Raw genomic sequence first — 16,097 nt, 5'->3', positions numbered from 1 at the left:
ATAGGTAGTCCGTATGTTTGCTGGTATATCTGATTAAGAAATCGGAAATATCTAGCATCTAATAAAAAGGTTGTAAGTTCTAATATACTATTAATTGAAAGGGAAGTGCGATTGGATAAGGTATTGTCATCTGTTAAGAAATTACGTCGAGTTTGTAACGTTGAAGGTAAATGTACATTAGCGTACAATTAGACTACATCGAACGATGCTATTATGTCGTTGTTGGTTATTGTTATGTGTTTTATGTTATCAAATGTTTGGGAGGTATTGTTTACTTTGAATTTCAAAAATCTGGTGAGGGGGAAAATGATTTTAACTAGAAAAGAAGATAAATTAGTGAAGGCTGATTTACTGAAAGATATTATAAGTCATAGTGGGTAGTTGGGTTTATGAAGTTTGGTAATTCCAAACATATGTGGTAAAATGTTGTTCCGGATGCCAATTTGTTGTAAGCTGTGTAGGTTGATTTCATTGTTTGACCTTAATTTCCTTAGAATGATGTCTAGTTTATTTTTATGTTTAGAAATATTATATGTATTGTCTAGTTTATGTATGTTTCTGAGTTGGAGAGTATCGATTCCATTTTTTTTTTGTATTTATTTTTATTAATTATTACTATGGTGTCGCCTTTGAGATCTACAATTATAGAATGGTTCTGCCACCATTCCAATCTCCAAGTGCTAAATACTAAACTACTTTACATCACACCAGCTTGGAATCTCATGCACCTGAGATTTCCACATGTAACCAGGAGCATCACGGGAACTTAGCTTTCTTAAATACACGGGTTTACTCTCAACCCATCATTGCCAACTGAAGACGTGCATAACGAAAGCCAAGTGCCTCCGTAGCCAGGTGGGCAGGAGCAGCAGTGCGTAGCACACGCTTCTTGATTAGACTGGGGTTCGAGCCCATGCCCACCAAATACGGATGATGCGGAAAGGTCATAGAATGACCACCTCATATCCCCGGAGCAATATGGCCTTAGTTGCTAATGCACCTAAAAACCAGATAACAAAAACATAACATAACGAAAGCCACTTGTTGTGGCTATTGGCCTCCAGTGTTAACCATTATTTTCAGCTTTAATATTGACAACCAAGGACGAAGACGTGCACTTCTACTTCCTTGCGCATATTTTAACTTCTGTTTTTAAAACCCCAACTTACTTACTTTCCAATTTAAATTAAAATTATCATCCACCCTATTCAAACATCAATTGCAGATTATAAAAAAAAAGGTGAATTCCATAATAAATTAAGCTATGCTATCATATTAAGTCAATTATAAATGGTATTTTAAGAAATCTATAATTGAATCTGTTATATTTATTCACTTGCCTTTGTCTATGTTCATCTGAGATCCGGGCAGCTTTGGCCATCACTGTTCTGGATACCTATGTTCAATGTACTAATTCCAAACATTCACTTAAATGCCTGGCACTCGTTTCTTTACACTGGTATACATCAAATCTTTATGCAATTTACGAATCCAGATACAGATATCCACCACCTTTCTCTGGTATATCATAGTAGCATGTTTTAGCCGACTGTCTTGAAATGGTAATTTCCATTTGTCTTGAAATGGTAATATTAATTACCATTTCAAGATGGTTGGCTAAAACGTCCTACTGTGATATACCAGAGAAAGTTGGTGGGTATCTTGATCGGTAGCTCCTGTTTAGTGGTTTTTAGTAATTTTAAATATCTTTTTAGTGCTTTTAATTTTATATTTTATTCCATTTTATTCTTGTTATATACCATCTTATTTCATTTTAATTTTATTTTAATATACAGTTTATACAGTCAGTATGTATATTTTTGTTTAATAAAGGCATTTTATCGATTTGAGTCAGTGTGTTAGCAGCATCATAGATGAATCATAGAATTTCTGACAATCATAGAATTTCTGACACCTCTTCAATGAACATCCTTCGCATTTCTTTTAGATATTTTGATTTGTGTATATTGATTATGAAATTAAAGAGCTTTTGTATTGTAAATATTTTATTGATCATTTGCAAATTTCCATAATTTCTAGAAGACAAGATACAATGGATTTATGATAACTATAGTAAGAGATGTATACTTGCAATTGCAACGTATCTAAATGTCTCAAAAAACAGCATCAGTTGAGGTACTCAATCTTTTTGTTGAAACAACATATGCAGCTGTTCAGGGCACCTAACAATGGAATATTACCTGCCCCAAACAGCTGTACATGTGAAAATGCAAGACGAAAAAAAAAATTGGTGACAAATCTTTGTATTATTGCAGTCATATGACAAATACTTGCAATCATACTTACTGCAGTAGTAACTGCAGGAAATATGATTGTGACATCATACTATTCAAAAATTCTAAAAAGTTCAAACTCAAGATATTGTAGTGGTCACGAAAAATGTGTCACACACTCTAATCATACTACTAGTGAGTGCTCCCCCACAGACTAGTGGTGTGAGTGTGGGACACGCCTCTGGCAGTTGCTATGGATGACGTCACTTCCGTGACCGATCAGATTTACTTGGTAGGAACCCTCGCCACCTGGAGGATGTTTCACATCAAAAGTCGGCAAAAGTGCGAGCCCATTGTTAAAATATTCACAGCTCACCACTGTACATAAGTATTTCATGTGGAGGCTCAAGAACCCCAAGTGATACAAACATACATACATTTTGAAGGTAATTTCAAGTAATGTGTCCATTTACTTACAAATTGCTTAAAAATATTCAAGTAGGCTGCCATATCATATCTCATCTGTGTTTCAATCAGATAATATTAAATAGCAGTCAAAAAATAGCTTTGAAAAATTGGAAAAAATGCAAGAAAGATACCTTCTTCTGCATCTTTCAAAAAAAAAGGGGGGAAAATAAAATTCTCATCAATCATACCTTTTCCATCACCACAAATGTGGCTTTCCAGTTCTGCTTTGAATATTACCAAACTCTCAGTCTTTATACACTGTGGCAGGCAATTTATTCCAGTGGAAACATCTTGAAATCCAACCTTCTGTTACATCCCTACCATTTAAAAAATGAAGCTCCTTCACTCATTTTACTAATTTCCTTCGCATCTTTATATAGCCTAGTCAGGTCCCCCCTTCCCTAAGATGTTTCGGTGCCAAGATTTGCAGTTTGTACCTTCTAAGGCATTCTTCATACAGACATCAATTAGCATGCGTTGTCATAATTGTTTCTCTACTTTGAATCCTTTCTAGCTCTGCGTGGCCTCAGACCAGAACAAACACAATATTTTAAATGTAGCCTTACCATCTTCTTAAATGGATAGTGCCATGCTTTACCTTATTTGCAAAGGCCCTATATATCATAGGCAGGACACCATGTGCCTTGTTGTTAGCCACCTGTTTACACTGTGAAAAATTTCATGTCTGACTGAATAATAATTCCTAAGTCTCTTTCATCCCAAACCACTTGTAACTCCTCTTCCCTGATTATAAGTAGCTCCTGAATTTCTGTTGCCCAGGTGCTAAACCTTATACAGTGGATTCCAGTTATTTGGGCCACCGGTTAATCAGGGTAGCCATTTATTTTGGGCAAATCTTAAAAAACACAACCCAATCGAGAAAATAGCCAGGGTTTACTTTGCTTAATTGGGACAACGTGCCGTTTAATCGGGGCAGGAGATCTCAGCACTAGAGATTACCCTACAATTGTCTCTGACCATACCACGTGGTTCGGTCAGATTTCTGGAAGTCACAACCATAAAACAATAAAAATAATTAGCAGTCACCTGTTTATTGAGCTTTTCTGTTAGTGCAATCTATCATAAACAGATAGTAAACCCGATCTTATTGAATTTGCGATAATACAGATAGCTAGAATTCTGTGGGTTATTATGGTGAAATGTGTTTATACTTCCATGAAATCTTCAAACATATAAAAAAATTAATTTTCAGAATCTTCTCTTCATTCCTATTTTTAAAGCTTCATAACTAGTTACTCCGTTCTCACTTGCGCATATCGTGTTACTTGCAATTTGTGTGTGCCACGTTTTTTGTTATTGATTGCTTATCTTTTTACTGTTTTAAATTTTAACTCCCACCCACAAATGTAGAGTACAGAAATGTCAACTAGTTAGTATGTACATATTACAGTACATATTAATTATTCCGATTATCATGTATATTCTTCCAAATTTCACGTATCATTTAATTTTTTAATTGGTAACGTAATAAAGGCTTTTGTGCTTAATATATCTTTACTTTTATAGCCTGTGGATAATATTCCTCCTATTTTCGCTAATTAGAATTGCTGTTTAATAGAATTAAAATTCAATTCACAAACGTGATTACAATGACCAGCACTTACTACACATCGTATAGTGAGCGGTACTTTACTATGGTGAGTCCATCATAACGTGATTTGATTGTACAGTGAACCAATTGTAAAGCGGGGGTCCATTGTATTTTTAACTATTTACGTGAAACTTCGGATAATTGGGGCAGCCGCTTAATTGGGCCAAAATGCACTAGTCCCGATATGTCCCAAATAACCGGAATCGACTGTATTTAGAGTTTTCTGATTTGGACTTGCTAAGTGCAAAATTGAATACATTCTCTGGACTTCTGATTTAGAAGTTGATGAAATTGAGTCAGGTGATACACAAGTAGACAGAGGATATTACTGCATCAAAAAAAGGAACTTGAAATAACTGGGCCCTTTTTATTTTTTCATAATTTTTGCCATGATTCTTTTTTTATTTTATTTTTTTTATTATTGTTTTATTTATTTTTTTTACAATAATTTCACTCTGTTGTTAGAAAACTGTCAAAATAAGAACAAATTAATATTTAAAAGTTTATGCATAAAAGGTTTATTTTTTGTAGTAGTGGTTAGTTTGAAATTCCACAAAGGAACCTACACCCAGAGCCAGCACCTCTGGGTGTAGGTTAAGTACCTCTTCTTATAAAACTTAAATGATGTGAGTGTTGCATGAATCATGTGAGAAATAATGGATGGAATAATATGGATATGCTGATTGTGCATTATGAGGTTTTTTAAAAATGCATTTGGTTTACAAATAACAAAACAAAATGTGTTTCAAGTATTGTGAACAGTGTCATCTAAGACCAACATTTAATATAATAGGAATACTGGCATGCAAATTCTGAATATCCAATAGAAATCAATCTACCACCTTACAGAGCCACACATTATGCAAATTATTCATGCCTATAAAAGCACACGTTGCAACCACATCAGAATGATGTATTCAGAATAATGATCAATGACTATACCCCTCTTCATGTTTTTGATAGGGGTACTGTAACTGCATAGAGTTACTGAGAACAGATCCTCAAACCCTATGTGTGACTTTTTAGGGGTGCAGTTGAGCCAAATTTTCTTTTTGTGCCACTGCACATAGAGCTCAAGGGTGGAGGAATACCTTGAAACTGAAGATATACAACAACTGCTGTGGCCAGCATGATCATTAAACTTAAGTTCAATAGAACACGTGTGGGATGCCCTTGGATTACACTACATGCCGATAGCCAACTCCTCAGTCACTTGGTGAGCTAAGGTCTGCACTGGTGAAAGAATGGATTTGTTGCCACAGAATCTTATAGATTCTCTTATATCGAGTATGGTTCAGGTTCACTGCAGTTAGGCTGTTTAGTCATTGGAGAGGATCATATGCCCTGCTGATGTCATGTGACCTTTTTTGGTAATTCTTATACAACCCCTATAAATTTTGCTTATTCCTGTCCGAAGTTTCTTGCTGTCACCTCATTTCATCGTTATTTTGTGGTACACTACCATACCAAATTCTGTCCTACTTCTTCGCAAGCTGCACAAGTTACTCCACATTTTCTGTGTTCTGTTAATTTTATCAAGCAGTGTAGAAGCAAAAGCCCATTTGTGCACATAGTAGCAAGACCATTCACACTAATTCATTCTTATAGGCAAAACAGTGAACAGGGATTATTACAGATATTTTTATAGACGTTCCTTCGAAGCCTTCTGTAAAAAAAAAAAAAAAAAAGGCAACACATTCCCTGGCATTATTCAGCTATTTTCTGGACACTGCGAATGGAAAGTGTCTTCTCACCAGCCCGGAATGACTCAGTTTTTTCAAGCAGCATGATTTACAAGCCTAATTCGGAGGAGTATGCAGTCACACAAAGGTGGTTCAAAACATCAGTTACTAAATTGATGGTGACAGAAATTAGTTTGGAAGAGAATCCATGTATTTGAAATGTCATAATAAAGTATGCGTATTGAACTTTTCTTGACATTTCTCTGTGTGAAAATCAAGAAAACAGGAATGAGCTCTTCTCCTCACCTTGCAAACATCTAAGTACCATATCCAGATCATGAATACATCCTACAGAGAACGTTCAAAAAAGCACAGATTAAATAAGTAGGTTATAAGAAATCAAACATAAACCCCAACCATGGAATGCCTAATTCAGATGAATCATATGAGTAGTAGTATTTTCTCCAGATGCATTGGCCATAAACTCCAGTCACATGTTTTTCTGCTTATGTGGAACAAATTACCCGAATGCCAAATGCAATTAACAGTGAGTATTACCATTATTGACCATGTCTGTTATTCAGTTATCAGGGTACTCCCTCCCTTAAAGTCTTTATTAAACCCACAGGAACTGTCAACACTGTCATGGCATGCAGCAAGTAATTCAAATATTCATGTTCTTAAAATACATTCACTGTTATGAACCACTGTTAATATATAGTTTGATACAATTTAATAATGTAGTTTATCCCAAGAAAGAACTGTTACCGCAAGGGTAATGTATAAGGCTAAATTATGCTGGTTTATACTGGCATAATTTAGTCTTGATAGCTCTTGTGCTAATAAAACTTTGACCATTCACAAACTTGGACAATATGCAAGCTGTTTATCAGGTTGGGTACACTTTGTTTATGAGATTATTCCCTAACCTTGAAAGGTTGTTCCATAACAGTTTGGAAAGGGAATATTCAGATGATCTCTTAAATATTTGGCATTAAATTAATGATTCATTTAATTTTCTGATTTTTAACGAAGGGCACCGGAGAGATATATACAGGGGTGTGTGCTGGAAGGGGCTTGCCTTTGTTAAAAAAAAAAAATAAATAAATAAAATTGTTTAACAACTATTAATCAGGACGATCCTTAGCTAAAATAGTAGTATTAGTAGTAAATAAATTTGAATTTGAGGTATTGCTCAAAACATCAAAGGCAGATATTGTGGGGATTTCAGAGACGTGGTGTCACACAGATATAAGGAATGCAGAACTGGAATTTGGGGAGTACAATGTCTACAGAAAGGATAGACAGGATAGGAAGGGAGGAGGGGTTATGCTATTAGTTAAGAAATACATAAAATCCAAGGAAGTGAAGCCAGTCGACATTGCTGGACAGTGCAGTGTCGAGTCAGTTTGGTGTGACATAAGCATTGGGATATCAAAATTGAGAGTAGGAGTGTGCTATAGGCCTAATGACTCTAATGAGTATAATAAGAAACTGTACAGGGAAATCGAGTGGGCCAGTAAATCAGAGTCTCTTATAATGGGGGATTTTAATTTCCCAGATATTGACTGGAATTTGGGGGCTGGTCGCTCACACACTAGCAAGGCTTTTGTGGATTTATTGGATGATTGTTTTCTAAATCAGCATGTTCGGGAGGCAACTAGAGGGAGTAATACCCTTGATTTGATTATCAGTAGTGATTCTTCATGCATTAAGAATCTGCAGATAAATGAACCACTAGGTGGCAGTGATCACAGTGTGCTGAAGTGGGATTTACTCAAAGAGGTAACTACCATTAGGGGTAAAGGGAAGGGTTATTGCTTCCGTAAAGGCGACTACAGTGGACTGAGACAGTATTTAAATTCTATATAGTGGGACCAACTGAAGATGTTGCCAACAGCAAATTCAAAATGGGAAGCATTCAAAGAACTTACCTTGGAAACTACTAGGCTTTACATACCAACTAAGAAATATTGTTCAAGGTTTAGGCCTAAGTGGATGTCAGATGAACTAATGAGACATATGGAAGAGAAGAAAAATGCATGGGATACATACAAATTAACACTTGACACAGAAGCCTATGATAGATATAAGTTGATCTGTAACCAAGTTACAAAGGAGGTTAGGTAGGCGAAGGCAGATTACGAGAAATATTTGGCAAGGGATGCAAAGAAAAACAGCAAAGAGTTCTTTACTTATGTAAACTCTAGAAGGAAGGGGATGAATCAGATTGGTCCACTTGATATCGATGGGTCAACTGTTGATGATCCAGCTCAGGTAGCTAACAAACTAAATGAATATTTTGCATCGACATTCACACATGAGGAGTTATTCAGTGAGGGGAATGCCAGAGGTGTATTCAACTCTGGCAGTAAGCTAGAGAATCTTGTAATAACTGAGAGTCAAGTGGAGGAGAAATTGTTGAAGATAAATACAAGAAAGGCACCTGGGGTGGATGGGATCTATCCAGTTATATTAAAGGAGGCAGCAAAGGAAGCAAACCCTTAGCCATAATTATGAGAGCTTCCTTGGACTCAGGGGAAGTACCCATGGACTGGATATGTGCAAATGTGACCCCAATTCACAAAGGAGGATCAAAGGGCGATACAAGTAATTATAGACCTGTTAGTTTAACTTCTGTTCCCGGAAAATTAATGGAGGCACTGGTTAAAGAAGCACTGCAGGATCATCTAGACAAGACTTCAGTTATAGCTCAGACACAGCATGGTTTTGTTAAGGGGAAGTCTTGCCTGACCAATTTGATTGGATACTATGATGCAGTCACAAAAGAACTGGATGCAGGGAATAATGTTGATATTATATACTTGTATCTTATAAAGGCTTTTGATACTGTTGCACATGAAAGACTGCTGCACAAATTGGAGCAGTGTGGCATTGGAGGTAAATTGCTGCTATGGATAAAGGGGTGGTTGAGGGGGAGAAGACAGAGAGTGGTAATCAATGGACACTGCTCATCGTGGACTAATGTTATTAGTGGAGTCCTTCAGGGTTCAGTATTGGGTCCATTATTGTTTTCAGTATTTATAAATGATATTGATGATGGTATATCACGCTTAATGTCCAAGTTTGCAGACGATATGAAGGTTGGCAGGGTTGTCAAGGACACTACTGACACTATGCTACTACAACAGGATCTGGAAAGGTTGAGCAGATGGGCTGAGAGGTGGCAAATGAAGTTTAACATTGACAAATGTAAAGTACTACATATGGGAAACAGCAACCCCAGAGCAGCGTATCAACTCTGTGGTACTACACTGACAGTGGTAGAGAATGAAAGGCACCTGGGGGTGGTTGTGCAGGCAGATATGAAGTTTTCTGAGCAGTGCAGATGGGCTGCAAGAGTAGCTCATGGTGTATTGTCGATGATATATAGGAATTTTTCTAGCAGGGATAAGGAGGTGATTATTCCCTTGTATAAGGCAATGGTCAGGCCACACCTAGAGTACTGTATACAGGTCTGGAGGCCTAATTTCAAGAAGGATGTAGAGATGCTGGAACGAGTACAGAAAAGGGCAACAAGATTAGTGAATGGAACAAAGGGGTGGTCTTACGAAGAAAGGCTTAAGTTTTGCAAATTACAGTGTCTGTAGACTAGGCACCAGCGAGGTGATCTGATAGAGATGTATAAAGCCTTAAATAGTTTGAGCATGCTCAGTGCTGATGGGATTCTTCCTCTTGCTCAGAATAATCACCTGAGAGGGCATAAATTCAAATTGCGGAAAGACGGATGTAGGATAGACATGAGGAAATTTGCCTTTAGCCAGCGGGTGGTTGGTTGGTGGAACAGACTTCCATCCCTTGTCGTGGAAGTTGATAGCCTAAATAAGTTTAAGGCTCAGCTGGACAGGTATTTCGAACGAACAGAGGGATGAAGTGGAAGTGGTGATTTTTTATTTATTTATTATTTATTTATTTATTATTTATTTATTTTTTTTTTGGCCGATGCTGCATAAGCTTGCTTTCTTGCATCAAATGCCTCTGCTAATGCTAATGATGTTAAAAAATATGTACAAATGGAAATATTTACATTTGTTAGTTTACCAGGTGAAACAGTATTTGATTGAGATGTTTTTATTGCTTCGCTAGTTGAGGTGAGATTAGCAAAGAAAACTGCAGAAAATGAAATACTAAAAGTTTGGAATTCCATTCCTGAAACTTTTGTCTGTTTAAAAAATATGGCAACAGCATTACTAAAAATTTTCTCACAACATATTCATGTGAGTCATTGTTTCAGTGATGAACTTTGTTAAGTCTAGTCATAAAGTAGTCTCAGGGATGAAATCAGTGCTGCATGCATAGCTCTAAAAGTTGCCAAGTATAAGCCTGACGAAAAGTATCTGTCGTCAATGGTGCAGCAATAAAGTCTCACTGATGTTTTATAGTTATAATATGAGAGGTTTATCATTTTATATTAAATTATTTGTTTTGTAAGCTAAAAGTTACTTTATGTTTATGAAGGATTTTATTTTAATACATTTATTAAAACATCTTTGAAATAATGTCTTTTATTTCATTCTTTTTTTGGTTACGCTTTTATCAAGTAAAACGTTTATGAGAAAAATAATGATACATATCTTGCAAAATTCCGAGCGGCACGCGAGGGTAGTTTTTTAAAATATTTTGCCACCCCTGTCAAGGCACCTCCGTAGCCAGGTGGGCAGGAGCAGCAGTGCTTAGCACACACTTCTTGATTAGACGGAGGAAGCGGAAAGGTCAGGGAATGACCACCGCATATCCCTGGAGCAATATGGCCTTAGTTGCTAATGCTCCTAAAAAACCAAATAACAAGCCATCCCTGTCCTATATTATTCAGAGACTAATTATTACAAATTCTATATTATTCAGAGACTAATTATTACAAATTTTATATTATTCAGAGACTAATTATTACAAATTCTATATTATTCAGAGACTAATTATTACAAATCTCTAATAATTAGTCTCCGATGGGTCTGGTGATTGTTTATAAAAATTTACCCATGGTGTGTGATACAGATACTTTTACTTCTGCCAGTTTCTGGTATGAAATCAGTGAATGCAATAGAGAATTTTCCAAAAGTTTCCACACTTGATCTATGTGCAAGATTTGATGTCAGTTTTTTTATTTTCAACGGTGCTTTAGATTTCCAGGTGACAACCACTTCAGAAGCATGTGCACACAAACCTTTGCATTGGTAGCAATTCCAATTCATTCTATATATGCATAATTTACCCAAATGGAATAATTTGTTTATTGAAGAACCATCAATAGGAGGAAAATTTCTATCAAACACATTCAATTACTATTTAAGACTGAGACACTTCAAAAAGTGATATATTTTTGCTTTATATTATCACTTGTTTTACTTTTCAGTATATGGATTAGTCCATTGTTCCCATCTCTTAAAGAAGATTCATTTCCAAAACATGGAGAATCACCAACTAATTTTAAATCTGATCTCCTAGAGTATTTAGAATCATATGGCAGTGTACATCTTAAGCAGTGGTGTGATCATGTAAAAGCTCATGATTTTTCTCAATCAAAGTAAGTATTACTTTAATCTAGATTTTTTGGTGGTGTGTGTGTGTTGAGGGATGTAAATATACATTATGATATTTTAAAATTTGATTATGCAAATTTATGATTTATCTATAATCAAACTTATGCTTTTAAAAGTTTTAATTTTTTAAAAATTTAAACATCTGTGCAATTATGTAAATTAAAAAGAAAATAAAAATTTAAATGATTCAGTCATCTTATCTGTATACTTGTTTAATAAGTGTTTCATTTGTTTACATAAGTGTTATATGGTATAAAAATGTTAATAATATTTTTACCCCATGCAATACTTATACAGCATTTAGATAATTATAATTGAGCTATCACTCTAGAGCAGGGATGGGGAACCTCTCGCCTGCAAGCAAAATTTTACCCCCAGTCTAATTTGAAACTGCCCACTGACAAAGTCCTCTAAATTTGAAAGTGTCTGCAATTATCCATAGGGGCTCATGTCACTCGTGAATGTTTTTTTTTTTTTTTTTTTTTTGGCTGGTGCAGCATAAGCCTCAGGCTTCCTTGCACCACATGGATGATAATAATAATAATTCTGCCCAGGTACGATAGGAGGGAGTATATGTTGAGAGCCTTGTTGATCAATTCGGTTCTGGAGAGATTGTGCAAGGCTCCAAGGGGTAGAATTTTTTTCAGCCTGGTCTGTGCTTGTTAACAGGAGAGACTGCTTCTAAAGGGATGGGATACACTTAAATAGAAAGGGTGCAAGAATATTTGCAATGCTATCAAGGCAGAATTGGGTGGGTCGTAAAACTGCTAGCTTGGGGGAATACACGGATTAATAGATTAACAGTAGCCGCTGGCAGAGGTGAAAGTGATTCTTCCATTGCTTCTATTGAAATGAGCAGCAGTTTGGAAAGCAAGGCAATGGGGATTTCCAGGACTGCTGGGAGTCATAGTGGAATAAGCAAATACATGGGCTGTGTTAGGGTAACTAAGAGTAGAAACAGGTGCATGTATACTTCATGTACACCAGTGCTAGGAGTATAGTTAACAAATTTGATGAGCTTGAAGTGCTAGTCAAGACATCAAAGGCAGATATTGTCGGAATATCAGAGATGTAGTGTCACACAGACATAAGCAGTGCAGAATTGGAATTTGGGGAGTAAAATATGTACAGAAAGGATAGACAGGAAGGGAGAAGGGGTTATGCTGTTAGTTAAGAAACACATAAAATCTAAGGAAGTGTATCCAATCGATGTTGGTGAACAGTGCAATGTTGAGTCTGTTTGGTGTGATATAAGCACTGGGAAAGAAAAAATGAGAGTAGGTGTGTGTGTGTGTGTGTGTGTGTGTTATAGGCATAATGAATCTGATCAGTATAATGAGAAATTGAGGAAAAACAAGAGTTGACCAGTAAATCAGAGTGTCTTATAATGGGGAATTTTAATTTCCCAGAGATTGACTGGAATTTGTGAGTTGGTCACTCACACACTAGCAAGGCTTTTTTGGATTTATTCGATGATTGTTTTCTACAGCAGCATGTTCAGGAGGCAACTAGAGGGAGTAATACTCTTGATCTGATTATCAGTAGTGATTCTTCATACATTAAGAATCTGCAGATAAAGGAACCATTAGGTGGCAGTGATCACAGTGTGCTTTACTCAGAGCGATAACTACCATCAGGGGTAAAGAAAAGAGTTTTGCTTTCGTAAAAGTGACTACGATTGTCTCAGATAGTATTTAAATTCTGTACGGTGAGACAAACTGATGATATTACCAACAGATAATTCAATATGGGAAGCATTCAAAGAAATAATCTTGGAAGCTACTAGGCTTTTCATACAACTTAGAAATATTTTTCAAGGTTTAGGCCTAAATGGATGTCAGATGAACTAATTAGACATGTGGCAGAGAAGAAAAATGCATGGAATACATATAAATTAACAGGTGACACAGAAGCCTATGATAGATATAAGCTGGTCTGTAACCAAGTCACAACGGAGGTTAGGCAAGCAAAAGTAGATTATGAGAAATCTTTGGCAAAGAATGCAAAGAAAAACAGCAGGGAGTTCTTTACTTTTGTAAACTCTAGAAGGAAGAGGATGAATCAGATTGGTCCACTTGATATCGATGGTTCAACTGTTGATGATCCTGCTCTGGTAGCTAACAAACTAAATGAATATTTTGCATCTACATTCACACATGAGGAGTTATTCAGGGATGGGAATGCCAGAGCTGTATTAAACTCTGGCAGTAAGCTAAATAATCTTGTAATAACTGAGAGTAAAGTGGAGGAGAAATTGTTGAAGTAAACTTAAGAAAGGCACCTGGGTTGGATGGAATCTATCCAGTTATATTAAAGGAGGCAGCAAAGGAAGTAAGAAACCCTTAGCCATAATTACCAGAGCTTCCTTGGACTCACAGGAGGTACCCATGGACTGGAAATGTGCAAATGTGACCCCAATCCACAAAGGAGGATGAAAGAGGGAGACAGGTAATTACAGACCTGTTAGTTTAACTTTTGTTCCAGGGAAATTAATGGAAGCACTGGTACTGGTTAAAAAACATTGCAGTATCGTCTAAACAAGACTTCAGTTATAGCTCGGACACAGCATGGGTGTGTTAAGGGGAAGTCTTGTCGGACCAATTTGATTGGATACTATGATGTAGTCACAAAGGAACTGGATGCAAAGAATAATTCTGATATCATATATTTGGGTCTTAGAAAGGCTTTTGATACTGTTGCACATGGATGACTGCTGCACAAATTGGAGTAGTGTGGTATTGGAGGCAAATTGCTGCTATGGGTAAAGGGATGGTTGAGTGGGAGAAGACAGAGAGTGGTAATCAGATCCTGCTCTTCGTGGACTAATGTTATTAGTGGAGTTGCCCAGGATTTTTAATTCCCCCTTCTGTTTTCAGTTCTTCTGCTGCTGGTCTCTCATTTCCTCTTCCATTAATCCTCGTGGCTGCTATCACAGCACAATACAAGGCTCTGTGGATGGCTTCCAGTGTTGCACCATTGCTGTCAAGGTAATGTGGTATTATGTGCCGATTGAAGTTTTCTGTGACTCTCCACAAGGGTCTGTTCGACCTCTGCCTCAGTACCTCTGGCATGGTGCCGTGAAGGGTATTGTATGGTCGTGGTACCTGCGTGTACCGGTGAACTGTACAATAAAGATCTTATTTATCACGTGTGTCTTTGTGGGGTCCATTCCTTCAAATTCTGTTGGGGGGGCTTTTTCCACTCGTCCTCTATTCTGGATATCATGACCTTGACTCTTTCCACTTCAGCTGCTGTAGGTTGTATTTCTTCTTTCTCTTCCTCCTCTGTTTCGGTGGTGGTATGTTCTTCCTCCTTTGGTTTCGTATTGTTTATCCTTTGTAGTTGATCGCTCACGTCCTGCTTGATTTTTTCCAAGATTACAGGAGCTATCAGGTTCTTTGTGATGATGGTCCTTCTCTTGTCTGCTATTCGCTCTTTGGTGACCTGAATATTTGGGAATCATTCCAACTACTCGCCCTGTAAGTTGTCATATCGGTCTCCAGCTTCATTATTTCGCAGTATACTTGCATGATGTACATATTCATTTCAATGCTACACTTCATGCGTTGGCGTTTTCTCCCTTTCTGGGTGGTCACTAGCACAGTTATTATTATTATTGTTGCTCTTATATTATTTCTCCCTGATTGGGGGATTCCACTCCGTGATGGGTACTGCTACCAAGTACACATGTTGGTTGTAATGTCTGGTGTTACTGTTGGTCAAGGAAATCTCTGACTATCCTACAGATGTTTAGGATTGTGACTTTCTGGAGTTCTAGATGTTCTCTGGGGGACCTATTGCTGCTAGGCTGCTATGTAGAGTCTTTGGCACCATATATCGGTAGTTGACATGATGATCTGGATGGTCAATACGTCTTGCATATGTCACATCTCCTTGACCTCATGTCTCAGTTTCGTGTACTTCCTAATTTTTTCTTCATGGGTTTTCTGGACATTGCTAGTGTTGGGCACTGCTATGTCAATCAGGTAGGTAGCCTTTTCCATCTTGTACACAAGGGTTATGTCTGGTCTGTTGTGCAGAATGGTCTTATCCATTATTATGGCGCAGTCCCAGTACAGCTTGTGGGTTCGGGTCTCTAGTACTGCATGGGGTTTGTATTTGTAGTATGGTACACTTTCTTTGGTCAACTGATATTTCCTCACTAGCTTCTGATGTATTATCCTGGCTACCTGGTCATGTCTACGAGTGTACTCAGTCTGGGTGATCACCTTGCACCGCGTGGTGATGTGTTGGATAATTTCTGAGGCCAGGTGGCATCGTCGACATATATTATGTAACATTCCGGGCTCCTTTGTGATGTATTTAATGTAGTTTCTGGTGTTGATTACCTGGTCTTGGATGGCCAGCATGAATCCTTCAGTCTCGGGGAAGAGCGTCCCTCTTGTGAGCTATGCATTGGAAGCAATCTTATCGATGTGATCTTGATGGAGGTCATTGTAGTGTCTGCCATGGAGTGTCTTCTTTGCCCATCTTTCTAACTTCGTTTCTTGTGCCGTCTCTGTGGAAGGGGTTCCCTTGT

General features: G+C 37.2%; 1 protein-coding gene across 2 annotated transcripts in view; it reads left to right on the top strand.

The window, feature by feature from the left end:
• The window catches only part of gkt (tyrosyl-DNA phosphodiesterase glaikit), a 317,491-nt gene that overhangs the window by 163,858 nt on the left and 137,536 nt on the right, over positions 1–16,097 (top strand). For both annotated transcript variants that reach the window (XM_090376556.1, XM_090376558.1), the window contains exon 9: positions 11,371–11,541. In XM_090376556.1, coding sequence (XP_090232682.1) covers positions 11,371–11,541 — 171 coding nt within the window. The remainder of the gene's footprint in view (positions 1–11,370; positions 11,542–16,097) is intronic.

This window comes from Mastigoproctus giganteus, chromosome 6, assembly GCF_048544385.1.
Source record: "Mastigoproctus giganteus isolate SK-2022 chromosome 6, ASM4854438v1, whole genome shotgun sequence".
Lineage (NCBI taxonomy): Eukaryota > Metazoa > Arthropoda > Arachnida > Uropygi > Thelyphonidae > Mastigoproctus > Mastigoproctus giganteus.
The sequence above is the reverse complement of the archived record's forward strand: the minus strand, read 5'-3'. Positions and strand labels throughout refer to the sequence as shown.